This window comes from Pelodiscus sinensis, chromosome 3 (genome assembly GCF_052426305.1).
Source record: "Pelodiscus sinensis isolate ZL-2025 chromosome 3, ASM5242630v1, whole genome shotgun sequence".
NCBI classification, from domain to species: Eukaryota; Metazoa; Chordata; order Testudines; family Trionychidae; genus Pelodiscus; species Pelodiscus sinensis.
In genome coordinates, this window is record NC_143054.1 from 46,480,478 (window position 1) to 46,495,170 (window position 14,693).

General features: G+C 43.5%; 1 protein-coding gene across 4 annotated transcripts in view; it reads left to right on the forward strand.

The window, feature by feature from the left end:
* The first annotated feature begins 274 nt into the window (after window positions 1-274).
* The window catches only part of PRIM2 (DNA primase subunit 2), a 219,443-nt gene continuing 205,024 nt past the window's right edge, over window positions 275-14,693 (forward strand). For 2 of the 4 annotated variants that reach the window (XM_075923673.2, XM_075923677.2), the window contains exons 1-5: window positions 275-432; window positions 2,128-2,296; window positions 3,978-4,081; window positions 4,913-4,992; window positions 13,049-13,169. In XM_075923673.2, the coding sequence (XP_075779788.1) occupies window positions 2,143-2,296; window positions 3,978-4,081; window positions 4,913-4,992; window positions 13,049-13,169 (459 nt within the window). In that variant the 5' untranslated portion in view covers window positions 275-432; window positions 2,128-2,142. Of the gene's footprint in view, window positions 557-2,127; window positions 2,297-3,977; window positions 4,082-4,912; window positions 4,993-13,048; window positions 13,170-14,693 lie in introns of all 4 variants that reach the window. The other 2 variants (XM_075923676.2, XM_075923674.2) reach the window with 2 other exon arrangements.

Sequence of the window (14,693 nt, forward strand, 5' to 3'; positions counted from 1 at the left end):
AGGCCCGTCCCGCACGTGGATGGCAAGGGTTCGCAGGAGCAGTGGGGCATACAGGGTGAGAGCTGCACAGCACTAGCAGAAGTGGCCGCCCTACCCAGTGTTGGAGCGGGGTAACCCATTCACCGGCGACGGGCAGGGGCCGGCACCGCCGGGAGGAGCGCGCGCCGAGCCCGACACGCTGCGTTCTGTAGTTACTACAAGGCGGAACCGGGAGACTGGAGCCCGGCACCCAAGCGGCCTCCGCGTCTCTCGCCCCGCCAATCACGCCGTAGGGGCGGAGTCAGGTGTCGCGCGGCTACTGCGGGTGGAGTTCCTGGCGGAGGTGGGCGGGGTTAACGCTGAGTGGGCGGAAGTGAGGCGGCGGGGCGGGGCGAGCTGAGCTGCGCGCGGGAACGAGAAGCCGGTAGGCTCGGTGCGGAGAGCGGCAGCCGGGTGAGGGTTTCGCGCGTTCGGATCGCTCCGTTCCTGCCGCCTCCTCGGAGCCAGGGCCCAGCGCCGCTGCCTCGCGCTCTCCGGTGCTGCTGCCGCCGCGGTGCCTGAGCGTGGCCCGGGCGCGGTGCGTCCCGTTGGGGGCGGGAGGGGGGGGGGCGCGGAGCTGGGCGGTCCGGTGCTGTCGGAGGACGGGCGGTGGGAGTCGGTGCCCCGGGCCCGGGATGCCACCGTCACTGGCGCGGCGCGTCTGTCTGCCACGGAGCCCGCTTCCCGAGAGTGGCCGGGTTCCAGCTTGGTGCTGCCCCTTGTAACTCGCTCCTGGGCAGTGTGTCCCGCTGTCTGTGAGCTGGGGCTGCATCCACCGAGGTGGGGATGTGGTGTCGCCAGGGGTGACAGTCGCTCCCATTTCTTACAGGTGCTGTACTCTCCCAACCCGCCTCCCCTTGGAAGAACCCTGCACTTGTACAACTCTACTTCTAGGAAACGTTCCTGGGGGAGCTCAGGGCAGAGGGTGTGTGGGTGGGTCAGGCTATGGATAGTGGGGCTGGGCTAATTTACCTGGCTGGGTAGCTGCTGCTGGATGGGGGCCTGGCCAATTTCGTCTCCCCTCCTACAGGAGCTATTTCTACTCCTAAACTATGGAAGGAGCGAGGCTATCGGCCACTGCCAGCCCCTTTCCTGGTCACATGGAGGCTAGTCTGTGGGGCCTGCCCCAGGGCTGGGGTCATGGTCTAGTGGCTGCAGTCACAGCCATGTCCAGACTAGGGATGTAAGTGACTAATCGACTATCCAATAATTAAATGCTTATCGGGTCGTCGAATAGGAACTTGACTAGTCACTCCCCCCGCCCCATTGCTGCCTCTATCAGAGAGAGGGAGGGAGCATGAGCCGGTGCTCGGGGAACCCTGCTTAAAAGCCCATGCCGTCTCTGCAGGGGCTGGAGAGGCAGGGGGCAGCAGATTGACACAATCCTGCTTGTGTGGGTCACGCTGCTGCTCCTCTCCCTTTGGAATGTACAGGAGCTGCCTGTAGCTGTCATACATTTCAAAGGAAGAGGCACAGAGGGGAACCTGGGCCAACAGGGATTGCTTTGCTCCTCACTGGCATGGGTTCCTGCTGCCTCTCTCCCTTTGAAGTATATAAGAGCTGTGGGCAGTTCTTGTAAATTTCAAAGGGAGAGGTGCAAGAGGATAGCAGATGCTCCTTATCGACTAATGGAGTAGTGGATGGAAATTCTTTTGACTACTTGATTAGCTGATTAATTGGAATTAAGCATCCCTAGTCCGGACAGGGGTTGGTTTGGCCCTTTGCCCCACCGCAGCAGGAGTGGGGCCACCACCAGTTCCTCTCATGGCCAGACTGAGGGGCCTGCCCTGAGACTGGGGCCAGAGTGCCATGGGCTAGACAGGGATCACTTCTGCCACTCTGCAGGAGCGGGCCCGGACAGCCATGGCCACACAGTAAGCCGGCTGGGAGTGCATGCACCTTCTCTATAGAGTGCCCCCAGCTGGTCCCTTTAAAATGTCAGTTCCGAATCAAATGCCCCAGGCTGGCTGCAGCCAACCTGGAGCAGTGCACCAGGGCACACCTCCTTACTTTCATATCTGGATGTTGCCTTCATTGTATGGCAAAATGTGGTTATTTCTGATGATACACTGATTAAACCAAATATTGTTTTAACTTTTTCCCCTCTAGTTTCATCTGAACACAATGGAGTTTTCTAGAGAAAGAAGGTTGAAGGCAAGGCTGGCAGGTGATAGACGAGGAGATTTGTATCCTCACAGCTTGCAGTTCTACTTACAGCCTCCCACTGAAAATATTTCTCTAGCTGAGTTTGAAAATTTTGCCATCGATAGGCTTAAATGTGAGTAACACTATAAAGCTATAATTCATTTTTTTGCACTTTGGATAAGTGCAGTTTGAGATGATCCATAGTCAACAAGTGATACAGTATTAACTAGGGATGCAAAATTCTGTTTAATTAGTTAATGTGTTAAACATAACCCTAACTGATTAAAGCGGGGCAGGAGGAGGAAAAGGGCAGGAGGAGGGATGGGATGGAAGGTGTCCGTGGGGATGGGAGGGGACAGGGTGATGCTGGGAGAAGGGCGAGACAATGGGGGAAAGAGGAAGGAAGAGGAGAAGGGAGGAGTGGGTGAAAGGAGCAGATGGGTTGAAAGGATGGGTGAGCATGAGGAAGGCAGGGGATTGAGCAAATCATGTCTGCTGACGCAGAGGGGGCATGAGGAGAACTGGGGCAGAGAGTGATGAGGGGGTGAGCATTGGGGAGAGGCAGGGGCAGTGAGGGAATGGGGAGGCACCAGGAAGGTGCAGGTGCCAGGGAATTGTGGGGGTGAGGTAGTAAGGCAGACATGTGGAGGGGCGGGATGGGCACCAGAGAGGGAGGTGTTAGGAGAGGGGATGGGGAGGGGTAGCTACAGATGATCAGAGTTGGTCTAGAGGAGGGGTGGACACGGGGAAGAGAGGGCTGGTGCAGGGGAGGGGGGGGGCAGGTATCCAAAGGGCTGAGGGGAGTGAGAAGGGCAGGAGCCAGGACACCAGAGGCGGGTGGGGAGCAGCAGGCACCAGGGGAGCACATGGGGGGGAGAGTGGGGAACATGGCAGCAGAGGGAGAAGGGAGAGGTTTATAAGATATTATTATTAACTTGCGCGTTAGTGGCACACATCTGAACAAACACACATGAATTCAATCCTGGTGCCCAAGACAAAATTCACTCTGCTCATGGGAGGAACATGTTAGAGGGAACACTTCCCCCAGCCTCTCTCCCCATTAAGTTAGTGCATTGAGCGGGTCCTGTGGGCGCCAAACCCATCCCTATTGCTAGGAGAAAGGTGGGAGGAGTTCTTAGGGGGGGTCACACAACACCCTTTACTTTTGGTTGTGTCCATCTTGACCCTGGGAGTACTACCTCCAAGGGCAGGACTTCTTGTGGCAGGGAGTGTGGCTAATGGGGTCAGGGGGCTGGTTAGTGTGTCCCTAATTTTGGTTCAGAAAATATGGTCGCCATATTTAGATATCCCATATAATGACATTTGTTCAGAGCCCTTTGAATACTTGACAGTAGCAAAAAAGGAAAAAAAAAAAGAATTGGTTCATGAATGGCTAGTGAAGAAAAAATATTTTTTATTAGAAAACTAATTTGACATTAATTTGACCACAGTAGTTAATAATATGCTATGGCAATTAGGAATCATTCCATTGACAGTAGTAGGCTTTGAATCAGGTCCCAAAATATCTAACTGTAGCACTGCATTAGCTTATTGATTTTGATCTCTTCTATTTTATTGATTCAGGCTAAGGCCTGTAATCCTGCAGGCAAATTTCTTGTTGATCCAAAAACTTGTGGGGATGTGGTAGAAGAAAATCTGAAATACTTTTGGCCTTTTTCAGTCTTAAAAATCCTATATAGCAAGAAAAACAATATTGTAGTTTAGATGATAGAACTAACAAATTCTACATAGATGTATTTTTAATATTACAAGAATTGCTCATGCTGATTTCTTTTTTCCTCTATTTATTTTAGTGCTCAAACTAGTTGAGAACCTTGGTGTGAGCTATGTGAAAGGCAGCGAAGAGTACAAAAGCAAGCTGGGGCATGAACTTCGAAAGCTTAAATTTCCATACAGAGTAAGTATATAATAGAAAAAGGAAAAGCATAACCTTTTAAATTTTATTTTCCAAGTACTGTTGAAAATTGCATGAATAAGGATGCACTTGTTGAATGCTGCACTCAAAGCATATTTTTTATAATTTGGACAATTTATGTTGATTTTTTTTTTTTGAGCCTACCAACTACTTTTTTCTTGTTAATTTTATATTAACATTTTTTAATACAATTTTCACATTCAGAACTCCTTTCAAAATCAACTGAAAGCTGCTTAAGTAAGGTCTGCAAGATATTATGTAGTAAGATTTGGGAGGTTTAATGTGTGCTTGGCTAGAGGCAGAAGATTTAGAAAACAGAGTGGAAGTTATATGTTTCATGGATTGTATTTCTTTTTTTGGTGTATTGGCATTGTTTGTCCCAGCAATATTATGTTTTACTCTGGGAATTGGTTTCTTATTGGTGCAGAAAAGGGACACGGAATTGTTTTTGTGTGGGTGACTTCAAACAGTTAGCTTTGATTTGTTTTCACAAATGAGTGTTTTGACAGAAGCTTTTTCCCAATGGTCATTCTAATCAGAGCAGGTATTTGGATGAGAAGTTTCCCTGTACAGGGTACTATAAAGTATATTCTTAGTTGCTATTGTCAGTTAAAGGTAGAACTTTTTTCCATTTGTCTTTTGATAGCTATGTCAGAAGTGTAGAAAGTTAATTGGTATAAAAGAGTTTGATGTACTTTACATGTTTTACAGTGATATGACAGAATTGTGGGTCTTGATATTCAATATGGGAATTTTTTCTCAACTTCTTTTACTGCCATAATTCAATACATATTTTCTCTTTATGAAAACTAGGTTTTGGCTGAGGATGATTATGATGCAAGGAGGAAAGATCATATATCTCATTTTATACTGCGCCTTGCTTATTGCCAGTCGTAAGTTACTTTTTTAAGCAATTGCATATTCTTGTTAATATTTCATGCATATAGTTAAAATTTTGGAACCTGAAGTCTGGTAAGATGGTATTTAATAGAGATACAACTTTTTCTTTGATTCAAATATAAGTCTCTTCCCCATTTAGTCAGGAAGAGCGTTCACTTGTGAGGAAATGTGACATGCAGTATAAAAATTAGAATACATTCTTATACTTGAACAAATTTATTGTGATATTTAAAACAATTCACTCACAACACAGCCATTGGGTATGAATACAGGTAGCATGTTTTTTTTAATTTATTTTTTACTTTCAAAGGCATTCAGCATTGATTTAAATTAGTTCCCATTGATGTAAATCGAAATAGATTTAGGCTGGTATTAACACTTTTGACCCCCGAACTGGCAGTAATTGAAAAGACAGTTTAAAAATATCACTGTAGATAACTGCCTTATACAAGACCCCCAATCATTTCTTTCAGCAAAAGTCAGGCTTTTAAAAATGTGCCTAAGGGGATAAAGGCCCAAACTACCATTGAATTTCAGTTGGAGTTGGTTGCTAAACTCCATTAAGCAACTTTGAAAATCTCACAGTAAGTACATGCATGAATTTAATACTGTTCCCAAAAGCTAGAAAGTTGCCTAGGGAGGTGGTTCCCATGGAGCTGCCTCCCCACCCTTGTGCTGTTGCCTCTGACACAGAGGCAGCAGTGCAGGGAAGGGCAGGTTGCTCCACGGAAGCCAGTACGGGCCAGATCCTGTCTGCCCCTCCATGCTGCTACCTGTGTGAGGCAGTGGCATCAGAGGGGGAAGGTGATTCTTGCCTGCCTCTTCCCCTCCCTCCTGGGACTACTGCTTCTGATACGGAGGTAGCTGTGAGTGTGTGCACGGAGGGAGAGGTGCCTCTGCAGGAGCCGGTGCCCACAGGTAGTTTGCTTAAAAGCTGGCTCCCTGTTAGCACTGACTCCTTCTGGGTGCTCCCTCCCCTTCCCCAGGTGCTGCCGCCTCTATAATGAACAGAAGGGGTACCATGATAGAGCTTGCGTGAGAGACTCTTTAGGGCAGATGAGTTATTGTCAGTATTAGCATTTGGGGGTCCAAGGTTCAAAAATCCAAGTGCAGTTTTGTCACTTGTGGTTTCTTAAAATCAGCAAGTAACTTGTAGTAGTTACTGTTGTGAACTAATACTCAGTTTCCTATTACCAGAATATTAAAAATGCGTAGATTGCAGGAGAATTTCAGGAGTGTAGTATCAATTGTTGTAATGTGTATAGGCAGGGCTCAACAAACCGCTGTTTCTACTCGTCCATGGCGAGTAGATTTCAGCCGGTCGCTCCATGCGCCCCATTTACCGGTGCTGCATGCATGCGCGGTGCGGGGTTGGCGAGTAGCTCTCGCCGCAGTTTGTCAAGCCCTGTGTATAGGCATGTTATACATATACAGTTTATCTTTTTACAAACTCCATTTAGTGATTCCAACCAGTAATGTACCTAATATACTTCCTTAAAAACAAAGTTCTGACTATCTACTTAGAAAAAAAATTGCCATCTTAAGGGACACTAGTAACTCATAAACCTGACTCAACAATTCATGGATTGGATGTTTTTCCTAAAATACATATATTCAAGAAGTTATTTGGGGGAAGTTTAATGGCCTGAGATCAAACTATATGATCATAATGGTCTGTTCTGGTCTTGATATCTATGAATAAGAGGAGAGCCTTCTTAAGTTACAATTTAGATTGAAGATTATTATATTAACAAATTATTGAGAACATTTCTGTTGGGTTTTAATTAGGGATGTGAAAGATTAACTGGTAAACATCACCCTAAATGGATAATACTTTCCTGTTTTAGTTAACCAGTAGGGGCAGGAGCAGTTCCCTGCCTGCTCTGGCCAGAGAACTGCTCCAGCCCTGCGGGGCCCACAGGAGGTAGGAGCTGCTTCAGCTGTAGCAGTCCCTGTCTCTGGCAGGCCCAATCCACCCTCGCTCCTTCATCCCCTGCTGTAGGTTGCACATTGGCTTCATGGGATCAGGGCCGATAGTGACTGTGAGCCCCACTCACTGGGAGCCAGCTGCAGAGCCTGTAGGAAAGCCTCCCAGGGAGATGGGCTGGCACCACTCCTGGAGAGGCAGTTTTGCTGTGGCAGCGAAGACTTCTCCCTGGAGTGGGGCCAGCAGCTCTCAGTGGCCCTGCTCCTGGGGAGGCTTTGCTGCAGGCTCTGCAGTATAAAGTTTACTTAAGCTTTATACTGCAGAGCTTGTGGCATGTAACCGCTAAGATTTTTAGTGGTTACATGGTTACTTTTTTACATGAATTTTTACATCCCTAGTGTTAGTGCATTAGACAGCATTTTGTGTACTTTGGAAAAAGGTTGGCATTGTGGGTTGCAGTGTTACATGGAGGAATAGAGCACTTAATTTAGGCTTGAGAGACCTGGCTTCTGTTAGAAACAGGTGACCCAGGAGCAGATGGGGTAAACAGAACTGCTTTATTGCCCATGCATGTTAAACTCAGACCCGCAACACGAAGTTCTGAGTGGCAACAATTTGGCACCAGTTGCACCCTTTTATCTATTTTAGTATGTTAATTCACACATCTATCACTACTTTCCCTAAAACCTTAATTAGTAATGTTAACAGTCATACAATAAATATTGATAAGCAGGTGATGAATACAATTACACCTGCCTCTGTTTACTGGTTTTTTGTAAAACCCACTTTATACAAAAGCGGCGAGGAGTCCTGTGGCACCTTATAGACTAACTGAAGTGTAGGAGCATAAGCTTTCGTGGGCAAAGACCCACTTCGTTGCCACTTTATACAGTGTCCCAGCAGCTTATAGAGAGGGAAAAAGAATTCTGACCCTGACAGTATTTTTACAGAACAAGTGCGAAGACCAAACACTGTTGTACTGACACTGTTCAGTACAACTGTGTTTCAAGGCTGCCAAGACAAATGGGGAAAAAACATGTTTAAAGAGCAATGCTTGCTGTGGCTGGACCCCTTACCACTATCGCGGACCCCTATTAATTTTTACATATCTATTCTGAGCTCAGACACTGACCTCCTGGATGACGTTGGAGAAATTGGCCCTGGAGGTTTTTCGCCTTCCTCTGTAGCATGGGGTCCAGATCACAGCTAGAGGATTCTCTGCATCTTAGGGTCTTCAAAGTATTTGAAGGCTTCAATATCTGAGATATAGGTGAGAGGATTATTCTAGGAGGGATGGGTGAGATTCTGTGGCCTGCACTGTGCAGGGGGTCAGACTAGATGATGATAATGGTCCCTTCTGACCTTAAAGTCTATGAGTCTATGTAAATTCTCAAGTTCATCTGAAGAAGTGGGTTTTGCCCACAAAAGCTGCTTATTCTCATTCTCTCTCTAGTATTATATATATTTCTCTGAAACTAGAAGATGTTACTTCATCTTCTTATGCCTCAATTTCATCTTCTGTAAAATGGAGATGAGTGTGTAAAATACTTTGAGATCTGTTAATGAAGAATGCTATTTAAGAGCTAGGTGATTTCTCCCCCCTCCCCCCCCAAAGTACAATGCATATTTCAGTATTCTATAACTTCATGAGTGTATTGGTCCTTCATAAAGGGCTGTTCTGAACTAAATGCTAACAGTATAGTATTGCTATAGATAATTTTGTTAGCCAGTTTTTATCCTATGTAAATTGTTTTTTCCCCGTTAGGAAGATTTAATTAATGGTTAGTGCTGGGAGGCAAACAACTTGAACAGGAAAATATTGAAGATGGGTGAGGTAATTTTTTTCTAATTGGGCTGATTCTGTTGGGAGGATAGATAAGTTTTTGAGTTTACAGAGCTGTTTTTCAGCTCTCCCCCCAACAAAAATTGGTCCAATGAAAGATTCTTACCCATCTTGTCTTTCTCATATCTTGGGTCCAACTCTGTGTATGAAAAGGAAAAATATATATCTTAAATTTGTAATCATTCCGGGATGGGAAGATGCTGAAGTGAAACATAAGCTGCACACCGTGGTTTCCGCTATTCCCCATTGAAATGCAGCCATCTGCAATGAAAATTGCCATGCACTGCCAATGATAAATTGATACACTTCAATAGGTAAGACCACGATGTGAATAGTACAGGAAAAACTTTTTGAACTGAAGGACTTAAGGCAGAGAAGCAATTTTTGGCAAAGCTCAAGGATTTTATAGTTGCTGTTGGTTTAGTACTAAATTTGGAATCTATTTTACAGAAAATTTTAAGTAGATGGAATCACAGTTTTAGTTCAAGGAGGATGTGTTTATGGATAAAATACATGGGAGGTGGAAGATGTGAGCTTTCTTTTCATTAGTGGATTAACAGTGCCACCCAGAGGTGCAGATGTGCATTTTTTATTTTGTTATTTCTCTGGCTTATTGCTAGGTTAGTTGGATTGAATATCACTTTTTTATATTTGTCTGATGGGCTTTAGTTGTGCATATTTGGAATGAACACACACTTTATTTGTGAGCACTAATACCACCGTCCTCTGTCAAGCCCATAGCCTGGGTATTGTTTTTGACTTTCTCTTTAGTTCCTTTCCTTTGGTCTGAGCCTACATCTTACTGATTCTACTTGCATGATATCAGAGATACAGTCTTCCCACTTTATATGCAGGGCTCGACAAATAATACAATCTACTCGCCCGTGACGAGTAGATTGTAACCCGGAAGAGCTGGGTTCAGGTGATCTTTGCATGCGCAGAATGATCTGCGCATGCACAGATCGCCGGACAGTGCATCTGGCGAGCCCTGTTTATATGTATAGCTAAAATGCTCACCCAGGCTCTCATCTTGCCTTTTTTATTAGTGCAACATGCTCTCTTCTGGCTTGGATAGATGCATTCTTGCCTCATCCTGCTGCGGCTCTGCAATTTAAAAGGCAGAAGGAGCTGGGCAGCCTGCGTTTCAAATTTGCAGAGTCACAGTGGGGTTTGGTCCCACACCCGGGACTGAGTGCCTGTTGACTAAGAAGTAGTTGATAGAATTTTTATGAACTAATCCATTAGTTAAATACCTGCCTATTCACATCCCCAGTTGGTGTTGCTTTTCAAAAGTACCTTGTATGTAATTTTACACATGTAAGCATAGGAGAAAGAGAGCCTGAAGCACTAAAATTGCTAGCACTAATAAAAGCACATGAAATATGTAAATTGATTCTGCCAGAACAGTACAAGGACACGCAGCTAAGTACATGATAAAACAGCTTGAAACAACAAGAGTGAAAACATAACAAGTGGTGAATGCTTTGGAGGAAGGTACTTGGGGAAGTACCAAATGTGTCATTAATGCATAGGATAATTTTTCTATTAGGTACCTCGACTTAACTTTTTGGCTGGCCTATGGGGCAATAGTGAAATCGATATTATTGATTAAGCCATGTCCATTGTTGTGGGTACAAACGCGTAGGAGCTCAGAGGCCATCTGGCTACTGATGACTATTAATGTATTTCATTCAACAATAAACTTGACTTGGATGCCTTCGTATCTTATCTGAGTCTGTGGTCTTTGGGGGCTCCCGTAAAGTCTATTATGCTAGCTTGCTGCACAGAGCTGACATGATATACTGAGGGAGCATACAAAACCGCATGCAGCCGAACGTTTATCATCACTGATAGAGCGGGAGACCTGTCAGGACGCCATACCAGTGGACTGTGTATTTATTACATTGCTGTCCTGAACTACTACATAAGCAAAGGCACTTGTTAATGATGGTTTGTTTTTAAAACAGGTAATAATCTGTTGTCACAGATCCATAAGATCATTGTTGTGCCTCCTGCTTAGGAACAATCTGTAGGAGGGAACCCCTTTGGTGTGCCTCCCTAGAGCCTTTCAAGATTACTGTGACGACATCACGTGATGGTGTCAGACAGTAGAATTTACTCATTAACTGGAAATGAGTAATCATAGGAAATCCTTAGTGTATGGAGAGATGAAGGTTATAGCATAGCCCCTTCTGGTTAGCCCAGAATCCAGCCACATTATAGACACAGTGTGTATATATTTGAAGTTTTCTGAAATTGTTGACCAACTAGAGGAAACTGAAGAAGTGTGAGTTCTAAATTTCAAAAAGGAGCCTTTACAATTTTGTTTCTGTAAAGGTTAAATTTGTTTAGAACAAATACTTACCTTTAGAAATTCACATGCTGTCAGAAGAGTTGCATAAGAACTGTCATACTGGGTGAGACCAAAGGTCACTCTTACCCATATACAGTCTGTCCCAGACAGAATGAACAAAAATGGTGAATCATTCCCTGATGCCCATTCCCTGCTTCTGGCATACAAAGGCTAGAGACACCATCCCTGCCTATGCTGGCTAATAGTCATTGATGAGCCTTTTCTCCATGAACTTATCTAATTCTTTTTTGAACCCTGTTATAATCTTTCGTGGCCTTCACAGCATCCTCTGGCAGAGAGTTCCACTGGTTTACAGTGCGTTGTATGAAGAAATACTTCCTTGTGTGTGTGTTTTTTAAAACCTGCTGCCCCTAGTTTGTGTGTTATGAAAAGGAGGAAATAACTTATTTACTTTCTCTACACCAGTCATGATTTTATTGACCTCTATCACATCCCTACTCAGTTCTTTCTCTTCCAACCTGAAAATTCCCAATCTTATTAATCTCTCATACAAATGCTGCTTCATACCCCTAATAATTTTTCAGTTCAAATATCTTTTTTTATCCTTTTCCAATTCAAATACACACTTTTGAGGTGGGGGGACCACATCGGCACATAGTATTTGCTATCCTATTATCTATCCCTTTCTTAATGATTCCCAGTGATGTTTTTTTTTTTCTTGACTGCTGTGGCATATTGAGGGGGTGTTTCCAGAGAACTAACCATAATGACTCCAAGAGCTTTTTAAGTGGTAATAGCTAAGTTAGATCTCTTCATTTTATGTTTTTAGTTGGGATTATGTTTTCCAATGTACATTACTTTGAATCTATCAACACTGAAGTTTATCTGTCATTTTATTGCCTACCAGTTTTGTGAGATCCTTTTGTAACTCTTTACAATCTGCTTGAGACTTAACTTATAGTTTTGTGTCATCTGCAAACTTTGCCACCTCATTTTTTTAACCTCTGGGGAACACCTCCATTTTGAAAACTGACCACTTATTCTTACCCTTTGTTAATAGTCTTTTAATCAGATACTGTCTATGAGAAAAGCTTATCCCATGACACTTACTTTGTTTATGAGCCTTTGGTGAGGGGCCTTGTTCAGGTTTTCAGAAAACCTGAAGTATACTATATTAATTGATCCCCATTATTTACAGCTAATATTATGCTAATTTGAAGTCTGAATGGGATCTTTTGACAATTACACAAGGGTTTTTAGTTTTGCTGGAAGCACTAATCTCTCTAAAATAGGTATTGTTAATCTTATTTCAAAATCATATCTAATCCCTCCTCCCTTTTAAGAGTAAAAAAAAAAATCTTGACACTAGGATGTTATTGTATAGTCATTAACGATTAACCAATAAGCCTAGACTTACTGATTAATCCAAATGACTACGCACCCTGCCCCCTTCACCCCCACTGACTGTCAGAGGAAGCAAGGAAAGGGAGAACTGCCTCCTCTACCTCTGCCCCCCATCCCCTCTGCACACTGCTGCCTCTGATAGTGAGAGTGGGGTGGGGGGCAGGCGGGAGCTGGTACATGTTGGAAACCGGTTTTCAAGCCAGCGCTCTGCACCAATCGGAGCTGGCTAAAAAGCTTGGCGGAGCTGCCCGTGCCCTCGCACTGCTGATTCTTTATCAAGGCAGCAGGGTGAAGTGGCATGGGGCTCCCCAGGAATGGGGCTGGGAGCTCACTGGCTGCTGGCCTCACCCCAGGAGATCATAGAATAATTGTGTAACCCATAAGATTTGATGAGATTACACGATTATTAAATTAAACAACATCTAATATCCCTACTTCACACCTGCAGAACGTTTATAGAAGGGTGAAAATGAATATATCTTGCATTAATAGTATTGCATTGATTGTGCTATTTCTGGTCTTAAACATATTACATAATTTATATCTGACTTTTTACTGCAGTGAGGATCTCAGAAGATGGTTCATTCAACAAGAAATTGATCTTTTTCGATATCGGTTTAATGAGCTAACTGATGTTTTGGTCCAGAAGTTCCTGAAATATGTTAATTTGTCATATGAAGCTGTAAGTACATTATTTTGTAGTTTTTTTTGTTCTGAAATGTTCATTTCAATCTGACGCTTTCTAGAACTTTTTCATTAATGTTGAAATGTTCTATTGTAAAAGTCACAAAGGAAATAAGTTCTCTCAACTTCTGAAACTAGGAAATATACACAATAAAAATGACAACTCTATGTATTGTATTGTAATTTTGTGGTTGACTGGATTATAAATGGAATATCACTTTAAAATGTAATTTGTAACAAAGGCTTATAGTCCTGTTATTGAAAGAACATATAATTTTCACAAATAATTTTCAGGAGTAAAATAGAGGTATTGCTCTACAATCAGAGTTGTGAAAGGTGGGCTATGGTTGCCAAATACAACTTGTGTATATTATCTCTCAGTTGTCCTTTAGAGGAAATCTGGCTTGGACTAGGCTGATTCTTTTTGTAAATGTATATCGGAAATGTTGAATCATAGACTGAGACTATTAAATATTTGTATAAAAGCATTCTTAGTGACTAGTATGGGACGATCAATAAATTTTGGGAACTAACTATGGCACTTGGTCCTTTTATCCTAACATAGGGTATATAGTGTGAGGCTCTGTCCTCTTCTCACTACTGGTTGGAAGTGGTGAATTTTCTTTGAGTAGAGAATTTAGTTCATTACTGTTTTTGATGGAATGCATTCCACGCTACTGGGGAGACAGTAGAGCCTGTTGTTTCTAAGGTATCTGCCTCTTTCTAGAGTATCAAGATAAATAGTCTGATCTGGAGACACATACAGTACACTAAATTCAAAAATTGAGAATTATGAAAAGATTCAAAATGTAACTGTTCAGCTATTTGAAAGATATTTATTATAGCCATGGATATATGAGTGAGCTATAAACCTTTAGGGAATAGAACATTCTCTAGCTTGACCATCTGTTCTATGATTAGATGGAATAAATTCTGGGTGTCACATGGTATGTGTGTGCATTGTATATTTGATATGTCAGTCAGTGTAACCAATTCTGACTGTCTTGAGGAAAATGTGTAGAAGTTGTGTTGCTGCTACTGGGTACATGGCTGCATTGGCAAGTAGAAACAAAGTCTTTGGCCAGCTTCAATTGTTTCAACTAGTTTTCTTATGATCTCTTGAAACAGTACAATCTGTTAATAAGATTGCCTTTGCATCTTTGTTGCAAGATTTGTATGTGTCTGAACTACAAATTGAGAGTTCCTAGTTGCCAGAGTTCAGAACTGATTAAATTAGGTTTTTGCAGAGTTTGGGGTGTTTGGCAGTGGATTATTGTTTAAGACAGTGGTGAGGAACCCTTTGCACTTGCGACCCCTGGTAAAACTTGGTTGAACAACAACAACAACAAAAAAAGCCCCTTTTAAATGCTGCTCCGCTCGCCTGCCACTTCCCCCATCCACGCTGCATGTACGGTGGGTGCCAAGACGGGAAAAGAAAACACTGGCTGGCCCAAATCACAGTGCTGTGATGCCCTGGAGGACAGCCACAACCGGCGGGTTGTGCACCACTTGGTTAAGACAT